Source organism: Phyllopteryx taeniolatus, chromosome 12 (genome assembly GCF_024500385.1).
Source record: "Phyllopteryx taeniolatus isolate TA_2022b chromosome 12, UOR_Ptae_1.2, whole genome shotgun sequence".
Lineage (NCBI taxonomy): Eukaryota > Metazoa > Chordata > Actinopteri > Syngnathiformes > Syngnathidae > Phyllopteryx > Phyllopteryx taeniolatus.
In genome coordinates, this window is record NC_084513.1 from 8,491,880 (window position 1) to 8,505,323 (window position 13,444).

General features: G+C 42.3%; 1 protein-coding gene across 1 annotated transcript in view; it reads left to right on the forward strand.

The window, feature by feature from the left end:
* Positions 1–13,444, forward strand: part of col5a2a (collagen, type V, alpha 2a) — a 43,760-nt gene that overhangs the window by 26,485 nt on the left and 3,831 nt on the right. The window contains exons 8-52 of the mRNA XM_061792662.1: positions 190–261; positions 402–446; positions 1,353–1,406; positions 1,482–1,535; positions 1,629–1,682; positions 1,773–1,826; positions 1,941–1,994; positions 2,588–2,632; positions 3,247–3,300; positions 3,434–3,478; positions 3,666–3,719; positions 3,850–3,948; positions 4,109–4,153; positions 4,224–4,322; positions 4,410–4,463; positions 4,578–4,685; positions 5,013–5,066; positions 5,199–5,297; positions 5,406–5,459; positions 5,597–5,695; positions 5,769–5,822; positions 5,908–5,961; positions 6,056–6,109; positions 6,235–6,288; positions 6,422–6,466; positions 6,548–6,646; positions 7,176–7,283; positions 7,482–7,535; positions 7,945–7,998; positions 8,081–8,134; positions 8,228–8,281; positions 8,394–8,501; positions 8,615–8,668; positions 8,834–8,887; positions 9,171–9,332; positions 9,614–9,721; positions 9,822–9,929; positions 10,017–10,070; positions 10,144–10,251; positions 10,513–10,566; positions 10,692–10,799; positions 11,005–11,058; positions 11,185–11,292; positions 11,525–11,834; positions 12,071–12,252. Of these exons, the coding sequence (XP_061648646.1) occupies positions 190–261; positions 402–446; positions 1,353–1,406; positions 1,482–1,535; positions 1,629–1,682; positions 1,773–1,826; positions 1,941–1,994; positions 2,588–2,632; positions 3,247–3,300; positions 3,434–3,478; positions 3,666–3,719; positions 3,850–3,948; positions 4,109–4,153; positions 4,224–4,322; positions 4,410–4,463; positions 4,578–4,685; positions 5,013–5,066; positions 5,199–5,297; positions 5,406–5,459; positions 5,597–5,695; positions 5,769–5,822; positions 5,908–5,961; positions 6,056–6,109; positions 6,235–6,288; positions 6,422–6,466; positions 6,548–6,646; positions 7,176–7,283; positions 7,482–7,535; positions 7,945–7,998; positions 8,081–8,134; positions 8,228–8,281; positions 8,394–8,501; positions 8,615–8,668; positions 8,834–8,887; positions 9,171–9,332; positions 9,614–9,721; positions 9,822–9,929; positions 10,017–10,070; positions 10,144–10,251; positions 10,513–10,566; positions 10,692–10,799; positions 11,005–11,058; positions 11,185–11,292; positions 11,525–11,834; positions 12,071–12,252 (3,552 nt within the window). The remainder of the gene's footprint in view (positions 1–189; positions 262–401; positions 447–1,352; positions 1,407–1,481; positions 1,536–1,628; positions 1,683–1,772; positions 1,827–1,940; positions 1,995–2,587; positions 2,633–3,246; positions 3,301–3,433; positions 3,479–3,665; positions 3,720–3,849; positions 3,949–4,108; positions 4,154–4,223; positions 4,323–4,409; positions 4,464–4,577; positions 4,686–5,012; positions 5,067–5,198; positions 5,298–5,405; positions 5,460–5,596; positions 5,696–5,768; positions 5,823–5,907; positions 5,962–6,055; positions 6,110–6,234; positions 6,289–6,421; positions 6,467–6,547; positions 6,647–7,175; positions 7,284–7,481; positions 7,536–7,944; positions 7,999–8,080; positions 8,135–8,227; positions 8,282–8,393; positions 8,502–8,614; positions 8,669–8,833; positions 8,888–9,170; positions 9,333–9,613; positions 9,722–9,821; positions 9,930–10,016; positions 10,071–10,143; positions 10,252–10,512; positions 10,567–10,691; positions 10,800–11,004; positions 11,059–11,184; positions 11,293–11,524; positions 11,835–12,070; positions 12,253–13,444) is intronic.

Here is a 13,444-nt window from a genome sequence, read left to right on the forward strand (position 1 = left end):
TAAGTCGGAACCACTACCAACAGTTGACTCATACAGAGAGCAAATAACTTCACAGGAGGCTTCACATCCATGCATAAACTAAAAAAGGGAACACTTCCATAATAATTTTGGCTTACCTTGCTGCCATCCTAGTTAATCAACCTCTAATTAAAGACATTTTCCTACACTAATTGTGTTCTTCAACTGCAGGGCCTTGGGGCGCAGATGGCTGGAGTGTTGGAAGGAAAAAATGCACCGCAAGGCATGTTAAGTGGCTCAAGGGTAAGATGTCAGAAAAACATTTTGGCTTGTTATTAAAATGGAAAAGCTTTTCATATGAAACTTATTGTTGCACTATACCTGCCTCCATGAAATGCATATTGTTATTTATATTGTTATATATATTGTATTGTTTGTTTTAGGGTGAATCTGGAGCAAGAGGACCTCCTGGGCCAACTGGTTCGCCTGTAAGTCCAATATTCTGACAAATAGATTGCCTTTTTGGTGCCTGACCATGCCCAAAGATCCACTAATTGTTGCAAGACTATGTATCCTGGTGAACATTTATGTATTTTAGGAGTCTCGGACACAACACCTCAAAAACTCAATGAAGCCCCCTGGAAAGTTACAAAAAATAGCCCCCGATACCAGTTTCACTAATTGACAACAATTTGGTGGACATGTCTGTCATAAGAGGGCACATGAAAAAGTAATAAAACCCATGCTTGTAAATAACCAGGAAGTTGGTCATTTTGGTTTGCCGCCATCCATCCATCCATCCATTTTCCGAGCCGCTTCTCCTCACCAGGGTCGCGGGCGTGCTGGAGCCTATCCCAGCTGTCATCGGGCAGGAGGCGGGGTACACCCTGAACTGGTTGCCAGCCAATCGCAGGGCACATAGGAACAAACAACCATTTGCACTCACAGTCATGCCTACGGGCAATTTAGAGTCTCCAATTCAGGCATGTTTTTGGGATGTGGGAGGAAACCGGAGTGCCCGGAGAAAACCCACGCAGGCACGGGGAGAACATGCAAACTCCACACAGGCGGGGCCGGGGATTGAACCCGGGTCCTCAGAACTGTGAGGCTGACGCTCTAACCAGTCGGCCACCGTGCCGCTGGTTTGCCGCCATTTCAGCAAATTCCGAGCTTGTACTTTGACAAACTGCTACTGTGGAATTCACTCAGATGAAGCACAATCAAAACCACATACTGTTTATTGTAGACAGACAGGCAATGTTAAGTTGTGTACTCATTAACATAGTTTAAAGCTTGATGATCATTTCCAGGATTATATGAAAAAAGACAACACAAGGGCCTGTTCATCACTGCTTGTAGTTTTCATGAAACATTGTTTCTCTTGCTTCTATAAGGGTCAAGCTGGACCACAAGGATCTCCAGGAGATGTTGGCGATCCAGGACATATGGTAGAACATCCTTTCCATTTTATATGAGGAGATCCACATTTGCCAGATGTTAAGAATTAAATTGTGTATTTTTAGGGTCCGGCTGGGCAAAGAGGACCTGAGGGTACTCCAGGGAAACCAGGAGACGACGTACGTCAAGTCTACACTTTGGCCCGTGAAATATCTCACTGAAAACTGTGGCAGTGTTTTCAGTAGTTACTTAACTATTATGTCCTCACATAGGGTGAATCAGGCAAGCCAGGAAATACGGGAGAAGCTGGGTTCACGGGGTCACAGGTAAGATCATTTTTCCTGTGTCGTGACACTCTTCTGTGTTGTTAAAGTATCCCTTCTATCAATAACAGACAATACTGATACATATTTTAGGGAGCAAGAGGATTTCCAGGTACACCAGGGCCTCCTGGCCTAAAAGGTCACAGAGTAAGTGAATGTGTTTTCACTAATTATGAACATATGAAACATACAAGTCAGTATTTTGGAATATTTTTTTTCTGCATGTATGACAACTAAGACTAGATATCATAATATTTATAGGGGCATGGAGGACCACTTGGGCAAAAAGGAGAGTATGGAGCCGTTGGATCCAAGGTAAAATGACACTGGGTTGGTTAATAATTTAATGGCAAAAATAATAACAATTAGGAGTATGCATGAATTGGTGGTGACTTGAATTGGCATTCGAGTTCCCCAAAAAAACAAAATCTGAATCAGAATTTTTGGATTTGAATCACAACGGATTAAAGAATAACATACTACTTTATTCTGAGAAGAGCTGCAATGCTACCATGGCGCATTTACTTCAAAAAATAAAAAATATTTCCCAATTTTTAGCTTTTGTTTTGTTTATAAAGTTTAAAAAAAAAAAAACAGGTCTCCACGGAAGGAGCCATCCACTAGCCTAGCTCCAAGGAGCTGTACAGATATTCATGGAAGCACCACAACCAAATCCAAAAAGGAGCCAGCAGCTAGATGGACGGCGACAGCAGCAGAATAGTGAATAGTCAATACGAATAGTGAATGGGGTTTTAGAGGACGAGTCTAATCCATAATAATAATAATAATAATAATGATTTAATGGCACTTTAGCCATAGTAGCAACAGGCTTTAAAGCGTCATGTTCAATTGTGATCCTATAATATAATATAATAAACATATTAAATGTTTCTGACATGCTTCCTCAGGGTGCCACGGGCCCACCTGGTCCAATGGGAGGACCTGGACCAATGGTCAGTATTTTCTCCAATTCTTGAATAATCAATATACTCATGACACTTATATTCTACTGAGTATAGTTAAAACTATTTCTGTTTCTGTATTTTAAAAAAAAAAAAGTTTTTTTTCCTAAATTTTTTCTAAAAACATACAGGTTTCTAAATATTGATCTTTTTGGAGCAAAGACAAGGTCACTTCCAGTTGGTGCTTTTGTTTAGGAACAGTATGTTAATATGAAGATGAATAAACCATCAATATAGTCCTCAAATTAATATATTTCTTAGTGCAATACCTCAAGGAATTATGTGGAAATATTCTCATTCAGCCAAGCCATTGTATTCTCAGGGCATTAGATCGATTGCAACGGGACTGTACGAGTTATCTGGTCTTCTAATACCACCAGAACAGTGCGGTTGTGTTCGAGTCGATGCCCTGAGAACCTCAGGGAATTGTAATTTGTAATTCCAAGATGAACATTTCTATTAAAATGAATAATAAGGTGCAGCGATATTTGTTATTTGTTGGATATTCCTGTTCACATTTTATGCAACTAACTTTCTCCACCATCTTTGAAAGTCTGTATTTGGTTTGGAGGATGGCTATAACGAGTCATGTTCTGTGTTCACAGGGTCCTGCTGGGATGCCTGGAGAAAGGGGCCGATCTGGACCTGGTGGTACAGCGGTATGCAACAAATCATTACAAGGAACATTTTTAAAATCATGATAACTCCAGACCAGCAGGTGGTATGGAGTATGAGGCCAAAGGAATAGCATGATTCTAAGGGATTTTTTATTTATTTATTTTTTGCTCTTAGGGGAAGCGTGGTCTACCTGGTAACCTTGGAAAACCAGGGCCAATGGTAAGTATAAAATATTCACCCATTTGAATTTACAAACACTAGGACTAAAACATCATATTATAATACATTGAAGAAGTTGATATAAAACACAAGCTTTGACAGTGGGGGTTTCTTTTTATTAGTATGACTGATCACACTGCCTAAAAGATTGCATTTAAGGGGGTTCGTGATTTTTGTTGGTTTCCAGGGTCCCCTGGGTCTCAGTGGCCCTCCTGGATATCCGGGAACACCAGGCATGAAGGCAAGTATAGTAAAATTGTCCCTCCAATCACATGCGCAAGGAAAACCGAATCATGATTTTTTTTTTTAATAAATGATTTACTAATTTTGATTTCTACATCCCTGATTTAATCTGTAATTGTGTATCACAGGGACAACCAGGCCCTACAGGTGTTCGGGGTCCAGAGGGTCCTCAGGGACAAAGAGGAGAGACCGGTCATCTGGGAAGACCTGGACCAGTTGGCCTAAGGGTACTTTTTTTTCCATGTAACATTCCTGATTCACACCACAGGATGACTTTGTATGAAAGCTCCTTTTATTTAGTTAGTTATAAAGCCATGCATATGCAATGTTGCCACTATACTTTTCCAGCATTACATGCTGCTCTAATGGTTGTGTTTGCATCCAAAGGGACCCTTGGGTACAGATGGCGGCCCAGGAGTAAAAGGACCAGTGGTATGTAAAACAACACTTTTGAAATTAAAAAATATGAATACATTTGGATTACAAGTCTGATTTACTACAGGGAAACCTTGGTCCACAAGGCCCAGGTGGGCATCTTGGACCCTCCGGCCCTCCGGGACCTCAGGGAAGCACCGGCCAGCCTGGCATCAAAGGACAACTGGTATGTTGGTTCCATAAATTTGGATTTTGCATTTAAGCAATTGTTGCCAGTGACAGCTTTTTAATCGATATTCTGTTTTTGTTAAAGGGAGATGTTGGTGTACCAGGATTTAAGGGAGAGGCTGGACCCAAAGGAGAAGTTGTAAGATAATAATATACATTGTACTTGTTTATACATGTACAATGACACAGAAGTAAGAACATTTTATATTCTTGCAGTCTGTCAGTCATTTTCCCTCATGTGTCCCATTTTTAGGGTCCCCATGGATCCCAGGGAGTGATTGGACCTCAGGGTGAGGAAGGGAAGCGGGGACCTCGGGGAGATTCCGGAACTGTTGGTCCCCTTGGTCCTGTTGGTGAGAGAGTGAGTCATCCTTCTTTCTCCATCCATAACCTTCAACATTTAGAAGTCTGTATTTTAGAGACCTGTACTGTCACTCATGGATAAATACCTCACCACATGGTCAATGACCTAAAAAAGAAAAATACACTGTGGTTTAAAGCTCAAATGGTAAACTGTGGAAATAGTACAAACAGCATTTGAATCATAGTGTTGCCAATGTGAAGAACTTGTTGAATTTTGACCACCGTCTAAGCAATGCTAGTTAGAGGTACTTGTATCTGACATAACATTTCTGGAAATGTAATCATTAAATAGCAAAAAATAACGTAATTTTGGCTCTGTTTTCAGGGTTCCCCGGGGAATCGAGGATTCCCTGGTGCTGATGGGCTTCCTGGACCGAAGGTAGAGTTAGTAATTATTTCGTATTATAGGTACAATACAAGATACTTGATTCACATTTGTACACGTGATTAGATGCCGCATTGTGTATTTGCAAAGTATAAAATATAAATGCTATTGTGTTTGTCTCTGAAGGGTTCTCAAGGAGATCGTGGAACATCAGGCCCATCAGGACCAAAAGGTTCCTTAGGAGACCCAGGCCGTACAGGAGAACCTGGTCTACCAGGTGCAAGGGTAACACTGACAACTTTGACATTCAACTTTTTAGCGACAGTCTCCATGAGTTCATAGGCTTCTGTCTCAAATGTTTCTATTGCTAATCTTTAAATCTGCTCTCCAAAGGGTCTTACTGGTACTCCTGGAGTCCAGGGGGCAGAGGGAAAGCCAGGGCCACTGGTAGGTCAATGTGCTATAGCCCTGTTGGCATGTCTACACACACTCACACACGCACCCACGCACGCACACACACACACACACACACACACACACACACACAAAGATTGGGTTGAGTCAATGTATAGCTTTGCGTTTAGGGTGCGCCTGGTGAAGATGGTCGTCCGGGCCCAGCAGGCTCCATTGGCAATCGAGGGCCTGCAGGAACAATGGGAATACCTGGACCCAAGGGATTTAATGTAAGTTCCACTTTGCAACAGCCTGTTTCACCTACATGTTGGTCTCTAATTCCAAATGTCTTGCTTTGAAAAGGGTGACCCGGGAAAGACAGGTGAACAAGGATCTGCAGGAGTAGCTGGTCAAAGGGTGAGCAACCTGGAATGATAGGGCATATTGCATCTTTTATCAACTAGATGTTTGCAGGATTGGAATTTGTCTTTTTGTCTTTTAGGGTCCCCCTGGAAAAGATGGAGAGGTTGGCCCAGCTGGCCCACCTGGTCCATCCGTAAGAGCTATCACCTTTACTATCTATAATTATTGTGGTTTTTTTCCCCCTCCACCATTATCATAATTGACTTAAGGACTAATTCCATCAACAGGGTGTTGCAGGTGACAGAGGAGAACAGGGTCCTCCAGGTGTAAATGGATTCCAGGTGTGTCATTATTTTCACCAACTTATCACATTTAATTGCATCAAATAGGTTTATGACAGAGCTATGTGTCAGATGATATATTATTCAGAATAGATCAGGTATTGATGCATCTCTTGTTTTATCAGGGTTTACCAGGAAATCAAGGTCCTCCTGGAGAATCCGGGAAACCGGGTGACCTAGTGAGTATGATAAAAGTTGTAAATTGATGCAACCCCATTCCCTATCCTATCTTGTTAGTGGTAACTTCAAATGATCAAATAGTTTGCGCGATAAAGTATTTTGTTTTGAGCGCACATGATCTTTTTCATTCAGGGCATTCCGGGAGAGCTCGGTGCTGTTGGTCAAATTGGACCTAGGGTAGGTGGAATGCACTTTTCTGAACTATGAAGCTCTGTAGTAGACTATGAATACAACAACTATTGGGACTTTTTTCAACAGGGTGAGCGTGGAATTCCAGGGGAGAGAGGCGAGCTGGGTCCAATTGGTCTGCAGGGACCCAAAGGAATCCCTGGAGCACCTGGTCCTGATGGACCTAAGGTACCTTACAGTAGCACTGTCCAAATGCAATGTGAAATTGCTGAAAAGGCACTTTTGCGGTAGTGCTGCGTGACTGATAAAATAGTTGACAAGTGTATTACTTTGGTCAATTGGAGCCGCTAAATTAGCTAAGGACCTATTTCGTCTTGAATGAATGTCGATAGGTTTCCAATTGATGCATTGCCATCTGCCTTTTAGCAAAGAGGGAGAATTACATAAACACAGTCAACCTAAACTTGAACAAAATTTATGTCAGCTTTTACTAATAGGTGTTTGAAGATGACTTGAAACGAGTCGGATTTTTGGGGTAGTACGAGTCAGCTGTTTTGCTGACATTAATTAATCAGTAGAACGAGTCATGGGGAAAGACCATCATCAACCCACAGACTAACCCACATGTATCCCCATGTGGAAGTTCACTTGCTTAGTTGCAGTTTGTTATTCCTGCTGTCTCCCCAAATTTAACATAGTACCTAATACACTATGTTTAATTTCACTAATGAGTGACAATCTCTGCTTGTCCCTGAAGGGTAGTCCTGGTCCTCCTGGTGCCCTTGGTGATGTGGGTCCTCCAGGTCTTCAGGGAATGCCAGGAGAAAGGGGCATCTCTGGCCCCTCTGGGCCGAAAGGTGATAGAGTAAGTTTTTTTTAGTTCTTTTACATTTCAGTACAATTGTTGTTATTTTGCATGTTACACCTAATATTTACATCAAATGACTCAAACTTATTGTAATGTTGTTAATTAAAAGTGTTCAAGCCTAAAGTTAGACTCAGTTGTATTCTGATTTGAGTGTAACACATTGACAAACCGAATCTTGTGGTGTCTTTTGTACAGGGTGCCATTGGCGAGAAAGGATCCGAAGGTACACCTGGAAATGACGGCGCAAGGGTGAGCAATTATAGTTTATCTCAAGCTAACTAGTTTCAGCACAAGCAAGAAAAGGGAAGTTAAGTTTGTAAAAGGTACAACTCATCTTCAAAAGTATTGTAAATGTTAAGCTAATTTTATTTTTGTTGTAGACAGAAAACGTTTGAATATGAATGATATGAGATGAATGAATATTAGATCACCATTTCAGCTTTAATTTCCATGCATTTACATCTGTATCTAATCACATGCTTAAAAAGAAGGGAGGTTACTCCATTTTGTCTCCTGTTTAGCATGTAAAACAAAAACAATTTAGAGCCCATCCCAGAAGAAGCTATGCAAGCCTAAACCATGACATTATTCCAACCGAGTTTAACAACTGAACTGACAATGATAAACCTAAATGTCTGTGTTTTTCCTGTGTTTTCAGGGAGCACCTGGACCTGTCGGCCCGTTAGGACCTGCAGGACCCAGTGGTGAAAAGGTAGTGTTTTTTAGAACATAACACTGCTTTTCAAACAACAATGTATCAAGAGCAATTTAAATAAATCTCTGACATGTTTCAGGGAGAACCTGGACCTAAAGGACCAGCTGGACCTCTAGGTTCTAGAGGGGTGCCTGTGAGTATATCTGTCCAGTGTTTTAATTGTGTATGGATACACCATTCTTGTTACTCAGAGGACTCTGGATGACTAATTGATCCTCATCTGCAGGGAGCAAGAGGCGACCCTGGCCCAATCGGTGCGGTTGGTTTTGCTGGACCACCTGTAAGTCCTCATTCATTACATCCTGAACACAAAGGCATATCTCTGATTGATAAATCAATGCTTTGCAGTGATTCACAATAGTGGTGGTGGCTTGTCTACTATTCTATCACAGGGCCCTGATGGCCAACCTGGAGTAAAAGGAGAGACTGGAGAGCCTGGCCAGAAAGGAGATGCTGGTTCCCCAGGACCTCAAGGCTTAGCTGGTGCTCACGGTCCTCCTGTACGTTGTAATAATGAATTGATTATTTGAAAAACGTGTTGCAACAGCTTTTCTAAATGTTAATCAGACGCCTTTCTGTCCTGCATAAGAAATAAATAATATTCTCTTTACAGGGGCCCATAGGTGTTGCTGGACTAAAAGGCGGAAGAGGAACACAGGGTGCACCGGTATGGGGATTTCACATTCACATTTCACAAATGTTTTGATCAGGTCATTTTTGAGAGACAATAAAGCCATCAGTGAGCAAAGGGAGGCTTTCCCTTAAAACTAAATTATTAAAAATTACCCAATTACACATCGAAGCATCATTTCATGCCATATTTTGTTCCCAGGGGCCCACTGGTTTCCCTGGATCTGCAGGAAGAGTTGGCCCACCAGGTCCAACTGTAAGTATTGTGGTCCATGAAAAATATTCCAGACACCCTCGTCACCCTGGATCAATCTGGAATGAATACATGTCAGAAATTCATGGTTGTCTGCTTCAGGGGAGGGAGTATAGCTCATATGATGCGATTTCCAAATAAGGACACACAGACCATGATAAAATGTTTAAATTGCGGACAACTGTAAATTCAAACCTGGTGTAACGCACCAAAACATAAATACAATGTAGAGACAATCTGACAATGCAATCTTGATCCCCTTCATGACCGCGACTGATCCCCTCAGGGTCCAGTTGGTGAACCTGGACCACTAGGAGCTCCTGGAAAAGAGGGCCCTGCCGGTCTTCGTGGTGACTATGGAGCAAATGGAAGACAAGGAGAGCGAGGACCACCAGGACCTTCGGGAAGCCCAGGAGACAAGGGAGATTCTGGAGAAGATGGCCCTACGGTTGTAGTGACTCTTTTGTTAAGAAAATACTCTTGATTGTATTACATTACGATGGAGACTAACTTAACATTTATGCCATAAAGTTCACGTCACCCAGGATTGTTTTTCTTTAGAATTTGAATTAAAATATGACTGCTGTATAGCTGTTTTAAAATTATTTTGAGATCAGAATATAATAAACATTCAGATACTCAGTGTCCAGTTAAAGCACACAACGACCTTAATCAGATAACATTGAAGTTTCTCAGTACTAAATATTGGTTTTGGGAACTCTGTTTTAGGGTCCTGATGGTCCTCCAGGCCCAGCTGGAACTACAGGCCAGAGAGGCATTGTGGGTCTTCCAGGTCTGCGAGGAGAACGGGGAATGCCAGGTCTCCCAGGGCCAGCAGTCAGTATCATTTTTAGTTCTAATTGTTCCATACATTAACCTTAAACATCTAAATTGGCCAATGCATGCAACACTTTCTAATAGCCCTTTTTTCTTTTAGGGTCCACCAGGAAAACAGGGATCCCCTGGATCAACTGGAGATAAAGGCCCTCCAGGACCAGTTGGTGTTCCAGGAGCCAATGGGCCACGTGGTGATCCTGGTCCTGATGTTAGTAATTTTTAAATGTCTGTGGCTGTCATTTTGCTTCACTCCAAGTGTTCTTCTAGTGCCCTAACGTTTTTCTTTGCTCTTCAGGGCCCTGCCGGCTCTGATGGTCCACCAGGCAAAGAAGGTGTTCTTGGACAACGGGTAAGAGCAAAAGACAATGGAATTTGTCAGTGGTTTTAATGTTACAAGAAACTAATTGTTGATACTTTTCCAGGGAGACAGAGGCGATCATGGTCCAGAGGGTTTGGCTGGTCCTCAGGGACTTCCCGGCCCCCCAGGTCCTGTTGGTGTAGCTGGAGAAGCCGGAAAACGAGGACATGCTGTATGTTGAGCTTTCTCATACAATGTGTAACTTGTTTCACTACTGTAGTTTGAGTATCAATTTGTCTTTTCCTCGTGGAGTTCACCATGATGGAAGTGTGCGCTGTATTGAGCCTGACATATTTATAAAGGCGAGATAATTTCATTCTGTGGACATGTTGGAGCTTGAAAGAATTCAACACTACACTTTGGTGTTAAAAAATAGGGGTGGAGGTGTTGGCAGACACATTCAGCCCCTGAGGCCCTTTTCTTTATTTTGCAGGGCTCAAGAGGACCTGTTGGTCCTCCCGGATCAGCTGGAAAGAGAGGGCTGCTGGTGAGTCTCTACCTGACTTGAGATACAGTAGATGTTAGAAGACACACTTTAGTAGTTGAATACGAGAACCACAATAGCATTGCTGTTCTCAATCAGGCATAACTTGCAGTAAACTTGCATTGCAGGGACCCCAAGGACCACGGGGAGATAAGGGTGATTTGGGTGATCACGGAGAGAGAGGGCAGAAGGGTCATCGTGGATTTACTGGTTTGCAGGGTCTTCCTGGACCTCCTGTAAGTCATAGTGCATCACAGTGATCACATTCAACCCAGAGTAAATACATACTGTATGGTATTCTATTCAGAAAAAATATTTTCAAACAGAAGGACCACATTTTCTGTACTGTTACTTCTTCAAATTTGATGTGATGTGTCTATTTGAGATTTGTAACTTAAAAATGTTGAAGTAAGACAAAAAAATAGAATTTTCTCCCTCTAGGGTACAACAGGTGAACAGGGAGCTTCTGGAATTATTGGACCAAACGGTGCAAGGGTAAATGCGACACTTCCTCTCAGTTCTTTTTTTATTTGCTAGTAGGCCTATGGTACTATTGGTTTCCGAGTTTCTATATATTTTAGCACTAAAAGATAACCCATCTGTGTTTCAATGATATTTTAGGGGCCACCTGGTCCCATCGGGCCCCATGGAAAAGAAGGATACATAGGACAACCTGGGCCGATGGGACCTCCAGGAACCCGTGGAATCACAGGAGAAATTGGACCAGAGGTATTATCTCATTAAACAATCACGATAGAGAGGTTGCCCTGGTAACATTTGGTGTTGTGAGTTGGGAGGAACTAATAAAAGTAAAACCTCAGACTTAAATTACTGAACATCTTTGCAACATATGTTTGGTGGGCAATGTCAGTAGTTCAGTTTTTTTGCACATCTTTTATGATTTATTCAATCAAACAAAGATAACAAAATAAAAATAGCATTATTATTCTTTGATACACAGGGCCCTCCAGGAGAAACTGGACCCCCAGGCCTTCCTGGACCACCTGGACCTCCCGTGGCAGCTATGGATGATCTGTTTGGAGGCCTTCACGACTACGAAGATGCCCCCCCTCCTCCGCCAGAGTTCAGTGAGGATGAGGCTCTACCGAACACCAACTCCTCCACCGTCCTACCGGTGGATCCCGGCGTGCAGGCCACCCTGAAAGCCCTCACCAGCCAGATTGACAGCATGAAGAGCCCAGATGGCAGCAGGAAGCACCCTGCCAGGACCTGTGATGACCTCAAGAGATGCTACCCCTTGAAGAAGAGCGGTGGGTGGAAAAAAAATATTCTACTTTTCCCAAAATAACTGAGGTTAAGTTCGAGGCTAAAACAATTCATTTGTCGGCTCTCGAGCCAATCAGAAGCCTGAAAAGGCAACCTAAGCTGACTCTGATTTCCTAATAATAATAATAATGTTTCAAATCAGTGGTTGTCTGAAAGTGAATGGACTAAAACTGTCATACAATGTGACTTATGTTACCATTCATTTCCCTTCATCATGTAGGTGAATTCTGGGTGGACCCCAACCAAGGCAGTGCAGAGGACGCCATCAAAGTATACTGTAACTTGGAGACAGGGGAGACCTGCATCTCTGCCAACCCATCCAGCCTACCTCGTAAAAACTGGTGGAGCTCTTCCAAGAACAAACCTGTTTGGTTTGGAGCTGACATCAACAGAGGAACACATGTGAGTGCTTACAGTTTAAAAGGTGGCACATTTTTTTCACAATAAATAAAAGTTCCCTGGGGCCTCATGTACAAAAGGTGCATACGCACAAAAATGTGGCGTCCGTTCTTTTTCATGGCAAAGTTCAGATGTATCAAGAGTGACATGACCGTGGAAATGTGCGGTGCCTCACGCCAACTGCATGGCTGGCGTACGCACGTTTCTGCAGCTTTTGGTGCTTTGGTGACACTTAGAGGTGATGCTGGGAAACTGTTCTCATAAATCTGCACACCAGAGACACATAAATAATTAGCACTGATGAACAATTCATGCCCGGCAACATTTGATTTCAACAAATCAATTGAGGCAAGGACTGAGAATTCATTTGTTAACGAGTGTATTTAATGAACCACTGATATTTGTGAGGACACCTATTAATTGACCGAGGCGATCATTTATGCCGCCTATTGCCCTCACAATCGCTTCGTGACTCCAGCACATGCACTGAAAAAAAGAGTCCTTTGAATTTACTTCGTTTGAACATGTGCATCGGTTGCACATGATTAAAATGGGTTTAAATTGACAAAATTTACCCATCTTCTCCTAAAAAAAAACATGATTTTTTTGTCAGTGTGCGTGTCCTCTCCTGTGTATTAAAATAATAAATTGAGTAATCAAAAAGGAGTCAAAGTTTTTGATATCATCTTTGATATGCAGATGTGCTTCTATTTGAATTCAAAAGATTTATTACAAAGACCACACATACATTTACGCATGAACCTTTATCTCACAGGGCTGAGTGTAGGTTACTGTATGAACACATTTGTTATGAGTTCTAAAAAATACATATTAACCTTGTGGGGTGATCATAGTCAGCCACATGTCCTCCCATCACCCCTGAGAGAGCAGCGTCACCCATGATCGCAGCGATTCTCTCCTCGAACGGGGTGAGGTTTTTCCGCCATTTTTTGGCCACACTGTGGCGGTGGGCAGCTGTCCCCCACTTCACATCCACCTTAATGTCTGACCACTTCTTGCTCATTTTCCTTTTTTTCTGATCATGCAGAGATCGGCATCTCAGGTGCAGGGTTCATTTAAATATGATTTGCATATTTAAATATGGGCGTGGATAGGGAGGAGTCGGCTACTCCAACATGTGCGCTCATTTCCACGTTGATTGGAATGTACGAAGGAAATGTGTTTAGATTCATGA